Source organism: Bos javanicus, chromosome 1 (assembly GCF_032452875.1).
Source record: "Bos javanicus breed banteng chromosome 1, ARS-OSU_banteng_1.0, whole genome shotgun sequence".
Taxonomy (NCBI): Eukaryota; Metazoa; Chordata; class Mammalia; order Artiodactyla; family Bovidae; genus Bos; species Bos javanicus.
This window is the reverse complement of record NC_083868.1, coordinates 74,274,504-74,293,263: the sequence shown is the minus strand read 5'-3', so window position 1 is coordinate 74,293,263 and position 18,760 is coordinate 74,274,504. Positions and strand designations below refer to the sequence as shown.

Genomic DNA, 18,760 nt, shown 5'->3' with positions numbered 1-18,760 from the left:
TATATTATATACTTGAAACTTGCTAAGAGAGGCAGTCTTAAATGTTCTTACCACAAAAGAGAAGTGATAATTATGTAAGGTGATGGAGGTATTAGCTAATATTATGGTGGTAATCATTTCATAGTATTTAAGTATATCTAATCAACATGTTGCATACTTTAAACTTACACATTTTTATATGTCAATTATATCTCAATGCCTTTGGAAAAAAGAAGTAAAACTCTCTTTATGAGTAGATAATGTGATTACCTACGTAAAGAAATTCAAAAGAATGCGCAATTATCAGAGTTAGTAAGTGAAATTATCAAGGTTTTTGGATACTGTGTCAATATAGAAAAACCAATTGTATTTAAATATACTAGTAACAAACAACTTGAGAGTAAAGTTAAATATCATTTGTAGTACTATCCAGGGGAAAAAATCAGTTGTCTTGTAATAGTCCTATCAAAATTGTGCAGGACCTCTGAATTGAAAACTACATATTATTACTGAGAGCAAAGACACAAATAGAGAGGTTTATTAAGTTTGAGGACTAACCATTAGCAATACCATTTAACTAAATGATGATTGACTTCATGGAACTGTACAATGAAAATCAGTGTATTTTTTTACATCATTGTATGTACATATGTCAATAATAAATAAAGCAAAAGTGGAGTTTGTTATTAGATGTCCAAGCAGGTGAAAGTTACTTTACTTACTTTAGTGTGATTGAATTGAGAAAGAGAGAATGACAGCAAAATTTGGGAAGTGAATGATAAAAGAAAAGGACCATAGAAAGGATTTCTATGGAAAGTAGGAAGTTTGGTGACCTGGGAAGACAGTAACTGTCTTGAGCTGTGGATGACTGGAAAGTGCGAAGATACATAGGAGGAGAGTTAAAAATCACATCTCCAATAACCAAGATAAACTTCTGTGAAAGACATTGCTTATGGCTGGAAACAGCTCAGTGTTAAAATATCAACAGCTTTTTCCCTGATCTGTTCAAAAAAAAAATCAGTAGAAAAATAGATAATAGACAGAAATAAAAGACCTTGCAAATGTCAGAGTAACTTTCAGACCTGTGTAGCTCCTTGAGCAAAGATGAGCAGAAGGAATACTTTTGCTTCCTTGATAAAGTGGCCTCATGAATCTTAATGAAATTCCTTTCTCTCCTTTCTCAGTTTTCCTGGAGGTTATGTGACTAGATATGGAACTTGTCTTAATGAAATTCCTTTCTCTCCTTTCTCAGTTTTCCTGGAGGTTATGTGACTAGATATGGAACTTGAGGTCTCAGCTCAAAGAATTGCTACTTGACTTGGCACTCTTTCGATCTAGTCTCAATTGGTTTGTCAATGTTTGTGTGATTCAAGTTTATCATATTTTCATTTTAACCAATTAATCTCGACTACAATTTGATTGTTCTAAATGATTATTCTTCGATACAGTAAGATTCACTCAGAGTTCTCCTAAATATTGATTCAGTCCTAGTAAAATCCACTAAGAAATGCAGGATAGACGAGAGAGCCAGGAATATTATGTGAGCCATAATCGGAAGACAAGTAGAATATAGAGGTTTTGTAAATGTAAAGGTTCTACAAACAGGAGTGAGAAGATCAAAATCTCAAGCTCCTTTCAGTGAAGTGAGCTTTGCCACCTATTAGCTATGTGACCTCAGGACTTAACCTCTCTAAGTCTCAATTTCCATCTCTGTACTTAGGGGATATTAATAACACACACCTGGACAAATAGTTGTGAAGGTTAAACAAGAAGTGTAAGGTGCTGAGGACAAAGGAAGTGCTCAGTCAATGTTAGCAGTGGTTTGATAATAGGTTCCTAGTGGCTCAGATAGTAAGGAATCTGCCTGCAATGCATAAGACCTGGGTTTGATCCCTGAGTCAGGAAGATCCCCTGCAGAAGGAAATGGCAACCCATTCCAGTATGCTTGCCTGGAGAATTCCATGGACAGAGCAGCCTGGTGGCCTACAGTTCATGAGGTTGCAAAGAGTCAGACAGGACTGAGCAATTAACACTCTGACTTTTCAGTCAAAGGAGGAAAAGAGGTGACTCAGTTTTGAGTTGCAATATACTGAGTCAAGGTTGGCAATGGAAACAGGCTGTATTCCATTTGCTGAGGACCCCAGACCTGCCACTTATTACTGGAGTTGAATAGCACAGAGGTTGCGCCCATCTTTGAATAAACTTGAATTGTAGTTCCTTGAAGCAATAATGTTCCCTCACTTCTTTGTTCCCCAACAGAATTCTGTATTCCAAATGCTAGGAAAGGTGGCACAGGCTTAAATGTCTTTTCCTAGACCCAGAGTACAGAGTAGGCAGCCTCTGTACTGAGTAGGAGTAACTGAAATATGCAGATGCCTTTTGACGGAGGTTGTTCTCTAAGGTCACAATTTAGAGCCTTATCCAAGTCTGTCAGCAGAGCCTCTGTTCTTTACAGCCTACTCTGTTACCTTCTAGAAGCCCTCACTCCTATTTCTTGCTCCATCACTTGCCAGTTAATATGATCTGGGTAAATGATTTAATTCTCTGAACTTTAGATTCCTTGTGTGAAAAATGTGGCTGGTTGTAAAATGATGGAAGTTGTCTGACATCACAGTTAAAAGCTGGGGATAGGGCATGAGAAAACCAAGTTCAAATCATGCCTCTACCACTTAAGCACTTAACCCTTGGGAAATCGACATGACTTCGGATGATTCAATTTCCTCCTTCATAAATAAAAATAGAAACATTAACTATTTTTCTGGGTTATTGTGATAAACTAATGAGATAATGCATGCAATACAGTACAGTTCCTGAAACATTTTGAACATTCAGTATATGTTGAAAGTAAACATTAGCTTGGTTAATTTACCATCCAACAAAATTTCAGTGGATTGTAAGTAGCCAGTCTTGTTGAACTGGTTGTGAAATGTTTTGACCATAGGCAATATTCAGAGCTAAATGCTATTTGCCAAAACCATAAGTTGTGCTTCTAAAAGTGGCTTAAGTGGAATTTTTGCTTTTTCCACAGAGTACAAATTGTCAAAACTGAAATCAAATGCGGGCTAAAGAGAAAACTGCTCACCTTTGTGATATGTGAAACTAGGAGAAAGGCTTTAAGATAAACACCAAATTGATTCAAAGACTCACTAGATGTAGTAACTATATGCCCAAGTATCCCAATGCACACACACACACCATTACAGTCCCCCTTCACTAGTAGGGGAAGTAAACAGTGTACCAGATAATTCTCTCTCTGATGCTTACATAATATGACCTTTTATATGTTTACTTCACTGAGCTCAATTTTCTCAGCTGTTAAACCGATATCTGAGTAACTAGCTCGTAGGGATTTTGTGAGAACATACGTGAAGCACTAGCACATAGAGGACATTAATTATTTCTTGCTTTCTTTATAGGTAGTTTATCAGATATATGCTACCATCAGAGACAGAACCAAGATTGGTCACACTATTTAGGAAAGGAGAATTACAGGGCCCAGCTTCATCTAAACATAATTCTTCCCCAAATTCCCTTTTGGTGGGGTCTTCTTTGTCTTATAGAACTATGCCCAAGGGTTTCCTTCCTACTTGTTCTGGAATTTTCATTGCATCTGGAGCACTAGAATTTATGAACCCCTGGTCTTGTGAACAGGTCTTTTTTCAGTTTTTGTAAACTGTCTTATTATGTTCACCATTCGTGTATTTATCCATCTGAAATATTTGTCGCATACCCACCATGCAAAAGCACGATAGTGATTCAAGTTTTTTGGAATGGGTATTGTGGGTTACAGTGCATAACATTCTCATTTATTCAAGCCAGATTATTACAGCTCAAAGTTACAAATTTATTTACTCAAACAAGATATGCCATAAATGACTCTCATTACCTCAATTACCTTTCATGGATGGCAATGCCAATTTCCTGTTGTGACAAGTTGGGTTTTTCCGTAAGTAAGAATTTTTCAGTAACGTTAGAGTAAGTCAGCCTTTTCTCTGTAGGCCTCAAACTTTTAGTCCTTTGAATCATAGCCAAAGAGATAATGTCTCTGTGTCCTTTTATGAAGCTAGAATTCATCATGTTTTATCTTCTTTTTTTAAAACAACAATCACAGCTCCAGGTTTCTATTCATTATTCACAGTCTACCCTTTGTTGTCTTTATCTGGACATGCCAAATTGTGTTCTTTTATGTGTTAAATGGGAGGATATTCTTAAAACTGCTCTCTTATCTCTAACTCTGCCATGTTTCAAAGTTCTTTTCTTTAATGTTAGGATAATATTGTCTGTAGGTAATGAATCATGTTAGTGTGGCCATTGTTCCTCATCCTGGTATTACTGGTTTGGTGTGATCACATGTAGTAATTTGTGTTAGTTATCACTAGCCACCAAGCATTGTTAATTATAGCTTTCTATGTTTTGTCCTGCATTCATGCCATGGAGTACCCTTTGGGTAAGGATAAAATGTCATGAGTACTTTCACTTTTGTCCACATTTGGCAATAAGAACTAACCTTTCTAGGCATTTATTTAAGTGTCATTTAATCTTCACAACAATCCTATGAAATACATATTATTTTGTATTAAAATAGGTATTATTATTAATAATAATATTTGTAAGTTATTATTTATAGATCAGAGAAACTGAGTTTTATGGGGAAGGGATAAATTAGGAGTTTGGGATTTACATACATATACTACTATATATGGGAGAAGGCAATGGCAACCCACTCCAGTACTCTTGCCTGAAAAATCCCATGGATGGAGGAGCCTGGTAGGCTGCAGTCCATGGGGTCACTAGGAGTCGGACATGACTGAGCAACTTCACCTTCACTTTCATGCACTGGAGAAGGAAATGGCAACCCACTCCAGTGTTCTTGCCTGGAGAATCCCAGGGATGGGGGAGCCTGGTGGGCTGCCGTCTATGGTGTCACACAGAGTCGGACACGACTGAAGCGACTTAGCAGCAGCACTACTATATATAAATAGATAACCTACAAGGGCCTACTATATTAGTTCAGTTCAGTCGCTCACCAGTGTCTGACCCTTTGTGACCCCATGGACTGCAGCATGCCAGGCCACCATGTCCATCATCAAATCCCAAAGTTTACTCAAACTCATGTCCACTGAGTTGGTGATGCCATCCAGCCATCTCATCCTCTGTCGTCCCCTTCTCCTCCCGCCTTCAATCTTTCCCAGCATCAGAGTCTTTTCAAATGAGTCAGTTCTTTGCATCAGGTGGCCAAAGTATTGGAGTTTCAGCTTCAACATCAGTCCTTCTAATGAATATTCAGGACTGATTTCCTTTAGGATGGACTGGTTGGATCTCCTTGCAATCCAAGGGACTCTCAAGTGTCTTCTCCATAGTTCAAAAGCACCGATTCTTCAGCACTTAGCCTTCTTTATAGTCCAACTCTCACATCCATACATGACCACTGGAAAAACCATAGTCTTAACTAGACTGACCTTTGTTGATAAAGTAATGTCTCTGCTTTTCAATATGCTGTATAGGTTGGTCATAACTTTCCTTCCAAGGAGTAAGCGTCTTTTAATTTCATGGCTGCAATCACCATCTGCAGTGATTTTGGAGCCCTCCAAAATTAAGTCTGTCACTGTTTCCACTGTTTCCCCATCTATTTGCCATGAAGTGATGGGACTAGATGCCATGATCTTAGTTTTCTGAAAGTTGAGTTTTAAGCTGACATTCTCACTCTCCTCTTTCACTTTCATCAAGAGGCTCTTTCAGGTCAGTTCAGTTCAATTCAGTTGCTCAGTTGTGTCCGACTCTTTGCGACCCCATGAATCGCAGCACACCAGGCCTCCCTGTCCATCACCATCTCCCGGAGTTCACTCAAACTCAGGTCCATTGAATCAGTGATGCCATCCAGCCATCTCATCCTCTGTCGTCCCCTTCTCCTCCTGCTCCCAAGCCCTCCCAGCATCAGAGTCTTTTCCAATGAGTCAACTCTTGGCATGAGGTGGCCAAAGTACTGGAGTTTCAGCTTTAGCATCATTCCTTCCAAAGAACACCCAGGGGTGATCTCCTCTAGAATGAACTGGTTGGATCTCCTTGCAGTCCAAGGGACTATCAAGAGTCTTCTCCAACACCACAGTTCAAAAGCATCAATTCTTCGGCACTCAGCCTTCTTCACAGTCCAACTCTCGTATCCATACATGACTACTGGAAAAACAGCCTTGACCAGACAGACCTTTGTTGGCAAAGTAATGTCTCTGCTTTTCAATATGCTATCTAGGTCTTCCTAATTTTCTGCCAGAAGTGTGGTGTCATTTGCATATCTAGGGTTATTAATATTTCTCCCGACAATCTTGATTCCAGCTTGTGCTTCATTCAGACCAGTGTTTCTCATGATGTACTCTGCATATAAATTAAATAAGCAGGGGGACAATATACAGCCTTGACCTACTCCTTTCTCTATTTGGAGCCAATCTGTTGTTTCATGTCCAGTTCTAATTGTTGCTTCCTGACCTGCATACAGGTTTCTCAAGAGGCAGGCCAGGTGTTCTGGTATTCCGATCTCTTTAAGAATTTTCCACAGTTTGTGGTGATCCACAGTGTCAAAGGCTTTGGCATAGTCAATAAAGCAGCAGTAGACATTTTTCTGGAACTCTCTTGCTTTTTCGGTGATCCAACAGATATTGGCAAATTGATCTCTGGTTCCTCTGCCTTTTCTAAATCCACTTTAAACAACTGGAAGTTCACATTTCATGTACTGTTGAAGCCTGGTTTGGAGAATTTTGAGCATTACTTAGATAGTGTGTGAGATGAGTGCAATTACACAGTAGTTTGAACATTCTTTGGCATTACCTTTCTTTGGGATTGGAGTGAAAACTGACCTTTTCCAGTCCTGTGGCCACTGCTGAGTTTTCCAAATTTGCTGACATATTGAGTACAGCACTTCCACAGCATCATCTTTTAGAATCTGAAATAGCTCAACTGGATTTCCATCACCCCCACTAGCTTTGTTTGTAGTGATGCTTCCTAAGGCCCACTTGACTTCTCATTCCAGGATGTCTGGCTCTACGTGAGTGATCACACCATCATGATTATCTGGGTCATGAATATCTTTTTTGTATAGTTTTCTGTATATTCTTACCACCTCTTCTTAATATCTTCTTCTTCTATTAGATCATTCAGGTATAACCTAAATCAAATCCCTTACGATTATACAGTGGAAGTAAGAAATAGTTTAAGGGATTAGATCTGATAGAGTATCTGAAGAATGATGGATGGAGGTTCATGACATGGTACAAGAGGCAGGGATCAAGACAATCCCCAAGAAAAAGAACTGCAAAAAGGCAAAATAGTTGTCTGAGGAGGCCTTACAAATAGATGTGAAAAGAAGAGAAGTGAAAGGCAAAGGAGAAAAGGAAAAATATATCCATTTGAATGCAGAGTTCCAAAGAATAGCAAAGATAGATAAGAAAGCCTTCCTCACTGATCAATGCAAAGAATTAGAGGAAAACAATAGAATGGGAAAGACTAGAGATCTCTTCAAGAAAATTAGAGATACCAAGGGAACATTTCATGCAAAGATGGGTACAATAAAGGACCAAAATGGTATGGACCTAACAGAAGCAAAAGATATTAAGAAGAGGTGGCAAGAATACTTTAGAGCAAATGGCAAATATACTCAATATTTTGTAATAATTACAAGGGGAAAGAACTGAAAAAGGATATATGTATATATGTGTTTATATATACATGTGTGTATACATATATATATATATATATATATACTGAATTACTTTGCTGTACACCTGAAACTAACACAATATTGTAATCAACTATACTTCAATAAATAAATAAATAATCAAAAATAAAATTCTTTGCCAATTCTCCCCAACAAAATAAAATAAAATGAAATGTAGACCTGTTGACAAACTAGAAAAATAAAAAAGAAACTGTTGGGGGCCAGAGTGAGGTACTCTGCCCATGGCAAAGGTCATGAGGAAGGAGGCTCGAAGTACACAAAGGCGGGATCGAGCCTCAGGAGTCCCCCTGGAAATCCTCGAGCATCTACCCCCATTAACCAGAGCCTGCCTACTTTACTACTTTGTGCTCTCACCTACACCTCTAACTTTACGGGGGGCTGTCCCCCACCACCTCTTTCGGAGAAGGAGTTAACTTAGAGCTCCAGTTAATAATAATTCCTGGGCGTGATAAGAGTGTTTTAACCTACAAACTCCTCTGAAGGTTCTCTAGCCTGCCTGACAGGCTTGTCCGGCCACATGTGATTGCTCACAGCCTCCCAACCATGAGAGGCACGAGATGCTTTAAACCTTCTAAAAACAGGTTCCTTAGAAAAGTTAGAAAACTATTAGTATAAGTATAATGGGCTGATTAGAAATTATATTGGTGAAGGGTTTTTCATTTGTTGAGCCAATGTTTGTTGCTAAGTCTCCATATCCCCTGCCCTTACACATATTAATGAATATATAGAAGAAATAACTATTAACCTTTGATATTAATCGCGTTAGACCTTAGGCTAAGTAAATTCTTTCCTTAACTAAAACCCACTACACCCTCACCCTATAGGAATGTAACTTTATTTGGGTGGCGTCTGTTTTAAGAATAATCACCCTTGGAGAAAAAAGTGTTCTGACCACTGTCACAAGGAGAGGGTCGTAAATTGTCAGCAGGCCCCCTGGCCAGAAGATGATGTAACACCCCTAAGACCTCTGTATACATTTGTGTGAAGCACCTGACTTTAATAAAAGTCAGGACTGCTGTCCCCGCATGACTTTTGTATAACATCTCAGTGTATAAAAACAGACTCTGGAAAATAAAGAATTGGGATCAGTTTCTCGAAATACTGGTCTCCCCATGTCTCTTTCTCTTTCACTCTGGCTGAGTCTCCATCTGGAGCGTGGAACCCACCATGCTTACTAATTATGCCTGGGCTTCTAAGATCCGACCGGGGAGGCCTCAGTGTCTCCTCTCCTTCGGGAGAACAGAAGGACGCCTGCAGCCTACATAAGTGGTGCAAACTTCTTGTCTTGAAGTTTTATTGGTCTCCTGTGTAAACCAAGCCACTCAGCCTCTTTTCTCCACTGAATTTTCCTACTGAGCTATCCTTATTCTATTGCTCTTTATATCTTTAATTAATATCTAATTGAAGCTATTTTTTGTATCCTGACCCTCACCGACGCCGTCCCCGCTTCGAATACCCTGGATCAGCCAGGGTTGGACCCCGGCAAGAAACACATGGTCTGCCAGAAGTAAAAGTATAACTAAGGATTTTTGTTTAATGAGACTTATGGTGAGAGAGCACTAAATATACATCAAAAGGAAATGAAATGCATAGGCTGATTACCAGGGGCAATTTTAAGAACCAAAATTGGCCCCATGTCAAAGACATGGGGCAACATGGCACATTCTGTTTAAAGTTATTTGTGGAGTAAGAGCATCACTAAACAGGAGGAGTATGTCAGTAATTATTTGGTTCAAATTTCTCTCTTGGGAAAAAAATAGCTGTACACCATCTTTCACAGATGAACATCCATTGTCTGCTTAAGACAGACTACTCACTACATGGCAGGGTTGCACCTTCACTTGTTGGACAGCTGTGATGGCATGTTCATTTTTCTATCACTGAATAACCAATGGCTTAACACAACACAAATTTACTGTCTCACAGTGTCCATGAGTTAGGTCTGGCTAGCTGGGTCCTCTGCTCAGAGTCTCATAGACTAAAGTAAGGTATTGTCTGGACTCTGCACCTTCTGGAGATCAAAGATTTCATTCAAGATCACATAGTTGTTGGTAGGATTCACTTACTTGTAACTTTAGAACAAAGGTCCCCATTCTCTGATCAGTTGTCAGCCAAAAGCTACTCTCAGTTCTCAGTTCTTACAGATTACTCAGAGCTTCTTACTACTCTGAACCTTCCATCTTCAAAAGTGCAAAGTAAAGCCTCCTTTGCTCATATCTCTCTTATGCTTTAAATCTGACTTCAGGAAATGTCCAGATTGTTTTCTGGGCTCACCTGATTAGGTCAGGCTTATCCATATACTTTCTCTCTCTTTTTTAATTAAAATATAGTTGATTTACAAGATTGTATTAGTTTCAGTTGTACAAAAAAGTGATTCATTTATTTTTTTTTTATTCCATTATAGGTTATTGTAGGATACCGAATATAATTTCCTGTGTTATATAGTAAACCCTTGTTGCTTATCTGTTTTATATATAGTTTATACCTGTTAATCCTGCACTCCTAATTTGCCCATTCCTCCCTCCTTCTCCCCTTTGGAAAACATTGTTTTGTTTTCTAGGTCTATTTCAGTTTTTACATAAATTCATTTTTATTATTTTTTAGATTCTACACATAAGTGATATTATATAATATTTGTCTTTGTCCGACATTTCATTTAGTATAATATTCTCTATGTGCATCCATGTTGATGCAAATGACAATGTTTCATTCTTTTTTATGGCTGAGTAGTATTTCATTATATACATATACACTTTGTCTTCTTAAACCAGTTGTCTATTGATGGGCATTTGGGTTGTTTCCATATCTTGGTGACTGTAACTAGTGCTGCTGTGAACATTGGGGTGCATGTATTTTTTTTAAACTACAGTCTTTATCTTTTCTAGATCTATGTCTAGGAATGGGATTGCTGGGTCATGTGGTGACTATTTCTCTCTTTTTTTGTTTTGTCTCTAGCTGTGTATCCTTATTTTTAATTTTTTGAGGACCCTGCATACTGTTTTCCACAATGGCAACACCAATTTATATCCACCAACTGTTTAGGAGGGTTTCCTTTTCTCTACACCTTCTCCAGCATTTATTATTTGTAAATCCCTTTTTGCCATATGTCCCCTGCATTACAAGGCAGATTCTTAACCAGTGAACCACCAGGAAAGTCCCCAGAGAACTTTTAAAATCTTGATTCTGTCATCTATATTATTCTTTCTCCCTCATAATGGGGTGCCAGTTGAAGATCAGATAAGCTTGTCAATCTATAATATAAATGGTGACTAAATAAGAAAGAGACAGTAAGGCTCACTTTTGAATTTTCAGAGTTAGTCCTCTGAGTTTTATTTTGTTTGTCCTTTAATGGAATATTAGGAATATGTGATAGTGTTTAAAATAATTTAGATGTTCAAAATTTCTGATGTTTCTTACCAACTCTTTACATATTATTTTTGAAATGATAGACTTCAAACAATTATCATTCCCCAAGTTTAAACAGAGGAAGAGAAAATATCCTTAGCATCACATTCACCTATTACATTATTTCTGTAATTTTTAAAGCCATGTGACAACCCCTGACTCCTTGCATGTAAATTTACCCTTTATATTTTCATAGCACTTTCCATGTTTCCTACATGATCCTTGCAAACCTTGTGAGTCAGAAGGGGTAATTGATGTCATTCTCAGACAACTAACAAGGTCCCATAAGTTGTCCATAGCCATCCAGTCAGCTGTGGACACTTGACTCAGATCTGCTGCTTAAGTCCATGGCTCTTCCACTGTATTCCAGAAAAAAGTTACCACAAAGGGAAGTTCTCTCCTATCAAACCTGTGTCCTCCATGCCAAGCAGCCATTTTGCCTTCTGGGCTGCTCCCGTTTGTGATTCTGACACTAAAGTGGTGGGTATGTGTGCAGAGGGGAGCACTGAGAGAATGGTTGGGCTTGACGACCAGTGTGACTCATGCAGCACTTCTGTCTCATGGGCAGAATCTGTCTCGTCTCCACCAAGTAAATGCAGCAAGTGAGGCCCGAGAGGACCCCAAAACAGAGGCCGCTATGCACCCCCTGTGCCTCCTGATGCACCTGGCTGAAGAGAAATATGACTTTTTCTTCCAGGAGAATAATCATAATGCTAAAATGATACCAGTCATTCATTGAAAACAGCCTTTCTTACAGAGGTTCCATGGAACAGTAGTTATGAGGGAATCTTCCCTGCCAAGAAAGGATTCCATGTATACACATGTGTGAAATAGAACATACTCTAATGCCCTTTGGGTAGATTCACAGTGAGATACAGTATACTAAAGGCTCTGAGAGGCCCTGAAGTTAATGGCCAGCCTGTTTCACCAAGTACTTCTCAAACTTAATTGCTAGGGAGAAAAAGGAGAGTTTTTATATAATAAATACTATTAACAATATTGTACAACAGAAGATATTTTTGGAAAGGCTGTCTTACCTCATTTTATCCTCACCACAATTCCAAATGGTTGGTATTACTAGCCTCATTTAACAAATAACTCAGCGAGGTTAAAATAACTTACCCAACAGGACCAGAATCTAAGCCCATGTCTGCCTGAGAACAAATCCCTATCCATTAGGCATGAACTGTACAGACTGCAGACTCAGTGAGGTTCTGTGGCTGTGAAGGATGCTGTGGGCTGAGTGAAACAGCAGGGTCCTGAGAAGATCACAAGAAGAGACAAGAAAAGCTGACTGCAAATGGAGAGGCTGATGAAACACTTGGGCAGAAGAAAGGAGACGCTTTTGGGGAAAAAGTGAAGAAACAAGAGACCACTGGAGCCAGGTGGTGGTGTGGGGGTAGGGAGTGGGAGGCAGGAGATTGGGAAGGACAGTCAAGGCCTGTACAGTGACGGTACCTATCACATGAGCTATTGTGAGGGTAACATGAAAGATTGTTTGTCAAACACCCAGCACAAAGAAAACCAAAAAACAAAAAAAAAAAAACACCCAGTACAGCACCCACACAGGAAGTATGTGGAGGAGCAGGGGCTGGAGAACAGGAGATAGTAAGGCAAGGTTCAACTGTGATACTACGGCCACACCTCGTATCTGAGATGAGTTCAGGAAAATGACCCAAGACTGCACGTGGATCACCTCACAGGCCCTCTCCACCCACGGAGGTAGTTTCCACCTCACACCCTCTCACATAATCACAGCGCTTGTTCACTGGAAATGATGACTGCAAGAAGTCAAGTCTGGGCCACAGGAAACTTTGGGAAAGGAAGAGCAAGTGCTGAGAGGTTGCGAAGGCTGGGATTAGACCAGGCCCTGGTTGAATTGGCCTACTAATTATCTAAGAAAGAAAAAGTCCCAGAGTTTATCATAAGGCTATTTTACATGAGTATACAGATTTCTGGCTTCTCTTTCAAACTCAAAAGACCTGACAGCGCTGGGCCTGCGACGTCTAGAATGGCAATTGCCTGGAGGCAGGTGGCAGCGTCCCGTCAGCTGTGGGCCTAGGTCACCCCTCTAGCTTGCCTACTAGCCAGGTTTCCTGACTCACCTGGATTTGCATCTGTGCTCTCTGCCTAAGTTCTTGAGTAAGATTTATGAAGGAGAGATCGACAGCCGCTCCTTCTCCCCCTCCCCAAGATGCCCTGACAATGAGGTAAACCTAGTGGGAGTTCCTAACAGAGGTTTTTTTTGGTGGATTTCTCTAGAATTGTTTGATCACCAATTTCTTCACCAAAGAAATTGGTGACTCCTGCTATTTAATCCTTTGATACCCATGCCCCCTGTGTGGTTAATAGAAATAAAACACTAGACTCTAAACTTTAAAAATACAGCACTGAGTTAGAGAACAATGAGGAGAAAACAGAGATTTTTTTTTTTTGCACGCTCATCGACATGCTGAAAAAAAGCAAGCAGACCCGCTACAGAGTTGTTCAGTAGTGAACACAAGTGAGTAAGTTTTAGTTCTTTGCATCCCTTCAGTCTGAGGATTTTAGAGCACTATACCACTGTAAAGATCTGTGGGGCAGAAAAATGCAAGCCACTGATGTGAACCACTTTTGTAATTTCAATTTCCCAGCCCCCACATTGAAGAAGTTAAAACAAAAAAAAAGCAGGTGAAATTAATTTTCATAACATTTTATTTAACCCAACCTATCCAAAACATTGTTACTTCAATGTGTAACCAATATAAAAATTATTCATGAGATATTTTACACTTTGTTTTTAGTGAGCTTTCAAAAGCCTATGTGTGTTTTATTAACACACTAAAGCACTTTTCAGTTGGAATTAGCTACTTCTCTAAAGCGGTTTCCCTGGTGGCTCAGTGGTAAAGAATTCGCTTGCCAATGCAGGAGACAAGGGTTCAATCCTTGGGTCAAGAAATGGCAACTCATTCCAGTATTCTTGCCTGAGAAATCTCTCGGACAGAGGAGCCTGGCAGGCTGAAGTCCATGGGATTGCAAAAGAGTTGGACATGATTAAGAGACTAACCAGCAACAACTTCTCTAAAACCACATGTGGCCAGTGCAGGTATAAATGACATCATTTATTTTCCATAGGTTCACAAACACAGTAAGTGGGGAGAGTGCGGATATGAATTTCCCACAGATTTCATAGGGAACCGGAAGAACCAAGCAGAAAATTGATACCCTTTGGATATATGAACCCTATCCTCTGGGTTCCTTTCTGCCCTTCAGTGCACCCTGTCTATTCCATCCCCTCTTTTTCTTAATCTCCATTTCTCATTGCCTTGCTAGAGTGTAAACAGCACAGGGTGTGGAGTGGGGAGGAGTGGACTGGCCTCCTAGGCTGACCTTGGGCAAGTTGCTTACCTCCCAAGTCTCACGTTTCTTGTTTATGAAATAGGATTAATTCCTTCCATGAGTTCTGAGGATCAAATAAAATCATAAATGTAAAGTCTTCAGTACTAAAGAGATATTGTAGGCGTTCTCGAGCTTTTCATAATTACTTTTCAAGATTTATATGTGTTTGGTGGAAGGGGCAGTGGGGAAAAAGAATCAAAGAAGTGAGAACTGTTTTTTGTTTGTTTTTGTTTGTTTGATTTTTTTAATATGGCTACACTCTAGTCCTTCTTTAGGACTTGGTGCTTAAAATCTCTCAATTGGCTCTTATAAGGCATGATTTCAGCCCAGAGCACTAAAAATAAATGAAAAATTTTAAAAAGAGTTTCATTTTTTTGCCTGCATTTGTCTAATTATACAGAGTGCCAGATGATAAGTAGGAACGCCTCCATGAGTACCCTGTGAGGAGGGAACTTCACGGGTCCAATCAAAGCACATCAGGATGGCAAGAGCTAAAAGACACGTGGTCATCATCTAGAAGACACAACTTTCTCTCCCCTGCTGTAAAAGTGTGCCTCGTGGATCTCCAGGAGCCTTATCAGACTTCAAGTCAGCACCACCCCAAGTAGCCTACAGGCTCAGACACTTTTGAGAAACTATAATAAAAAGAAGGACAGACTCACCATTTCATTCTCCTCTCCTGGGTTGAGCAAAGCCTGATGGTCCTTTTCTCTCTCCTCCTCCATCTGAACAGGACCGCCAAACTAATTCCCTGGGGAAATGTCAAAACCACCAGGGCTTCAGCGAATCCAGAACAATCACCAATTGTCATTGCTGTTCTCAGCTGCTTTTAAAATCTCTTAGCACACGCCTTACCTATTAGACTAACAAAGGAGAGGAAATACTTTCCTCAGCCACAGGATTGGTCTGTTAATCTATCCTTTTTTTTTTTTTTTTTTAAATTCTTTGTATTTACTTGCTGAACTAAATATAAGTGCCTCCAGACTTAAACTGTTGAACTAGGAAGATAAACCATTTCATGTGCTGTCTGTAAATATCTCAGCCAATGAATGTGAATGGTCACTTTGCCAAAAACCTGAGACAGAAGGATTAACCAGTGACAGGTGACTGAAAACCTTATGGACTTTGGGAAAGTAATGAGCGTATTGTGACCATGAAAATTGAAGAAACGGGTTTTGGTTTCTGACAGGGAATGTAGGGATCATTTGGGAATCGGGAAAATCTGAATTCTAATACCTGCTCTGCTGTTGACTCTGGACAAATTACTTAAAATCTGAAGTATTATATAACATGTCAACAGGAAGGCCAGAGTTGACATCGAGATTTAAGATAATGTTGATGGAAGTCCAGCTATACATGCGTCACACTCCGTAAGAGACCATCATAGTCACACTAACCAAGAAGAAACGAGCTTTCTAAAAGTAAAGTGTAATAATAAAACATATTCCTTTCACTTTCACTTTTTAGTTTAAAAAGTTTTCAGATTAAAAAAAGTAGATGGATCCAGAAAGGCTAAATATTGGGAATGTCATCTAGATTTCAACAACTGTATAATCACCCCTGAATTTTATATTTTAACAAAAACTTAGGTTCATTGTGATCTATTCAGGAATTGGTTAATTTGCTCACAATAAAAATTTTTATCATCTTATTGCCTTTTTGTTCCATCTAGTCCTGGTGCAATAATATCAGGATGCAATAACTGAACAAAATGCTTGCAGCTTTGGCCATGGAAGAAAATTTTCTAGTATTCACTACTGGAGGATGATACTTGTTGATTGCCTTGAGGGGGCACCATTACCCACGTTGAAGTTCAGGAGAGGTCAATATGTTTCCTGCCTCAGGAAAAAAGTGGCTGATGAGAATAAACAGACAAATATAGCATTTCATGCCAGAGGGGCTACTGAAAGAACATGCCATCACAAATGTTGCATTTTAAGTGACACCAATCTAAAGTAGAGCTCAGACTCAGAAAAAAAAGCCCACCATTTTAGTAAAACCTAATGAAAGACTTGAAGGACAATCATCATTCACTCCTTACTGATCAGTTATCTACTCATATATTTTGCTAGAAATAGTCCTACTCTAGGCAGCATGATTTCAGGTAAAAGCACCAAGTATGAGTCATGGCATGTCTTAGAGTGGGCACAAGACCCAGATCTGAGCGGGAAAGACACCTGGAGTCTTCTGGGAAAGAATGTCCTATTGACAAAAGAGAGAGAACTTTTTTCTTCCTTCCTTTAAAGATGACACATGAGAATGCAATACTCCATGCATGACAGCCATCTTTAGATCATGAAGAAGATGAAAATAGTCAAGTTAATGATGGTGGAGAAAAGGATAAAAGAGCTTAGATCCTTACAATTCCACTGAGCCACAGTGCTACCCTGGGACCACCTAGCTCTAGACACCTTGTTAAACATATAATTAAATGTTCCTAAAAAGTCACTGTTTGTGGTTTCTGTTACAGCCCAAATATACAAAATATAACACTCATAGCAGCTCCATTCGACTTTTACTCATTAATTATGAGTTAAACAACAGATATTCCAGACACTGTGCTGAACTCTTGGGAGTCAGTGGTGAAATGGAGAGTCACCACCCCAAGGGGTGGTGCTGGGGTGCAGTTGCTATAGGCAAATAAACAGCCTCTTAAATAGGAAGGGAATCAAACTTAGGCTTAATGGGATAATAACAGCTTCCTGAAGGAAGTGACACCTATCTGACATCTCAAATATGAGCACATGCTAACTAGGTGGAAGGAATAGGGGATAGTGGTGGATGGTGAGCACACTCTTGACCAGGGACAGAAGCATAAAATGTGTGAAAATGTTCAAGAGAGGTGAGAAAATATAGCTTATTTGGGGGTACCGAGAGATGTCAAAGTAAGTCTTGAGAACCAAGGGAATGAGGAAGAATATTGGGCAATGAGCTTGGAATGAAAACAGATGTGCCTGCCATGAAGCGCTTGTAAACCAAGTTAAACTGGTTGATCATGAAGTTCGATTAATACTGAGCCCTTGCTTCAGCCACCAGAGGACATGCTCCGTAAGAAAATAATCACTCCTGGTTTAAATCCTACCTCCTGCAGGATTTGCAACAGATATTAAAATTTAAAGGATCTGCTGAGAGATGCCCATAAGCAAGAGAGAGCCAGTCACACCTCGGTAGCTTAGCCAGTTCCTTGAAGGCCCACAAGAGGAAAAGCCTTGTGGGGGGTGGCGGCTAGTAGTGTGGGGGTGAGGATAGCAAGGAAGTTGGCTCAGTCATGGGGGGAGGACCTCCTAGGGGTTGTTTAGTCACGGAGATCAGGAGGTAGAGGTTGCCACTTAAGCTGACACTCTTCCAATCTTTTCCATCTGGAGAGGCCAGATTCCTGATTGCCTGTGACTGGAAGCAGAACACAGTCATCCTGATGAACCAAAGAGGCAAACTTCCTACTCATGAGAAGATGCAAGCATCAGATGCTGTAAAGTAGGGCCCTCCAGAGACACCACCTGCAATGCAGGAGCTGCAGGAGACTTGGGTTTGATTTGGGAAGGTCCCCTGGCAGAGGGCATGGCCACCCACTCCAGTATTCTTGCCTGGAGAATTCCATGGACAAGGGAGCCTGATGTGCTATATAGTCCACGGGGTCACAGTCAGACACGACTGAATCAACATAGCACTCACTCACTCACTCCAGAGACAGGAAGGAAAGGAAGAGCCAAATGAGGAAACAAAAGAAAAAAAGAGTGAAATATTCACTCCACACAAGGACCTGAGGAAGTGATTAACACCCTTAAAGCCAAGTCTTAGCTCTTCAAAGGGTCTTTTTGTTCAGAGTGAAGCCAGAAGAAGCAAACGACTGAGAGTATCTCCCTGGACAATCCTTAACTCAAAATACAATTTCCAGAAAATGAATCAGAAATGCAGAGATGGAAGTTGTTTGCTCAAAGCTGCACAGCAAAGTACTGGCAGATGCAGGACACAGAGCCAGGTCTCTTGGTTCCAGTCCAGTTTATTTCAACCAGGAAATACAATACTTCCTCTTTTAATGCTGTATTTTCTCTAGAACTCTGCCGTGGTTCTGGAGAGGTGGAGGACATGGGGGATTACATGGATTAAGGCAGAGGAAATGTCTCCACCTCTAGTCCATGAGGCCTAGAAATGAAGAAACAACAGGCAGAGTGGAACGTATTAGAACCATGCATCACACTCCTACATGGCAGGGACAAGATTCCTTGTCCCCACTTCCCCATGACCTAGAGGGAAAACTAGTGTGGATTTAGA

General features: G+C 40.0%; 1 protein-coding gene across 1 annotated transcript in view; it reads right to left on the bottom strand.

The window, feature by feature from the left end:
- ATP13A5 (ATPase 13A5) overlaps window positions 1-15,330 on the bottom strand; it is a 116,514-nt gene extending 101,184 nt beyond the window's left edge. The window contains exon 1 of the mRNA XM_061412700.1: window positions 15,151-15,330. Coding sequence (XP_061268684.1) covers window positions 15,151-15,213 — 63 coding nt within the window. The 5' untranslated portion in view covers window positions 15,214-15,330. The remainder of the gene's footprint in view (window positions 1-15,150) is intronic.
- Window positions 15,331-18,760: the final 3,430 nt, after the last annotated feature.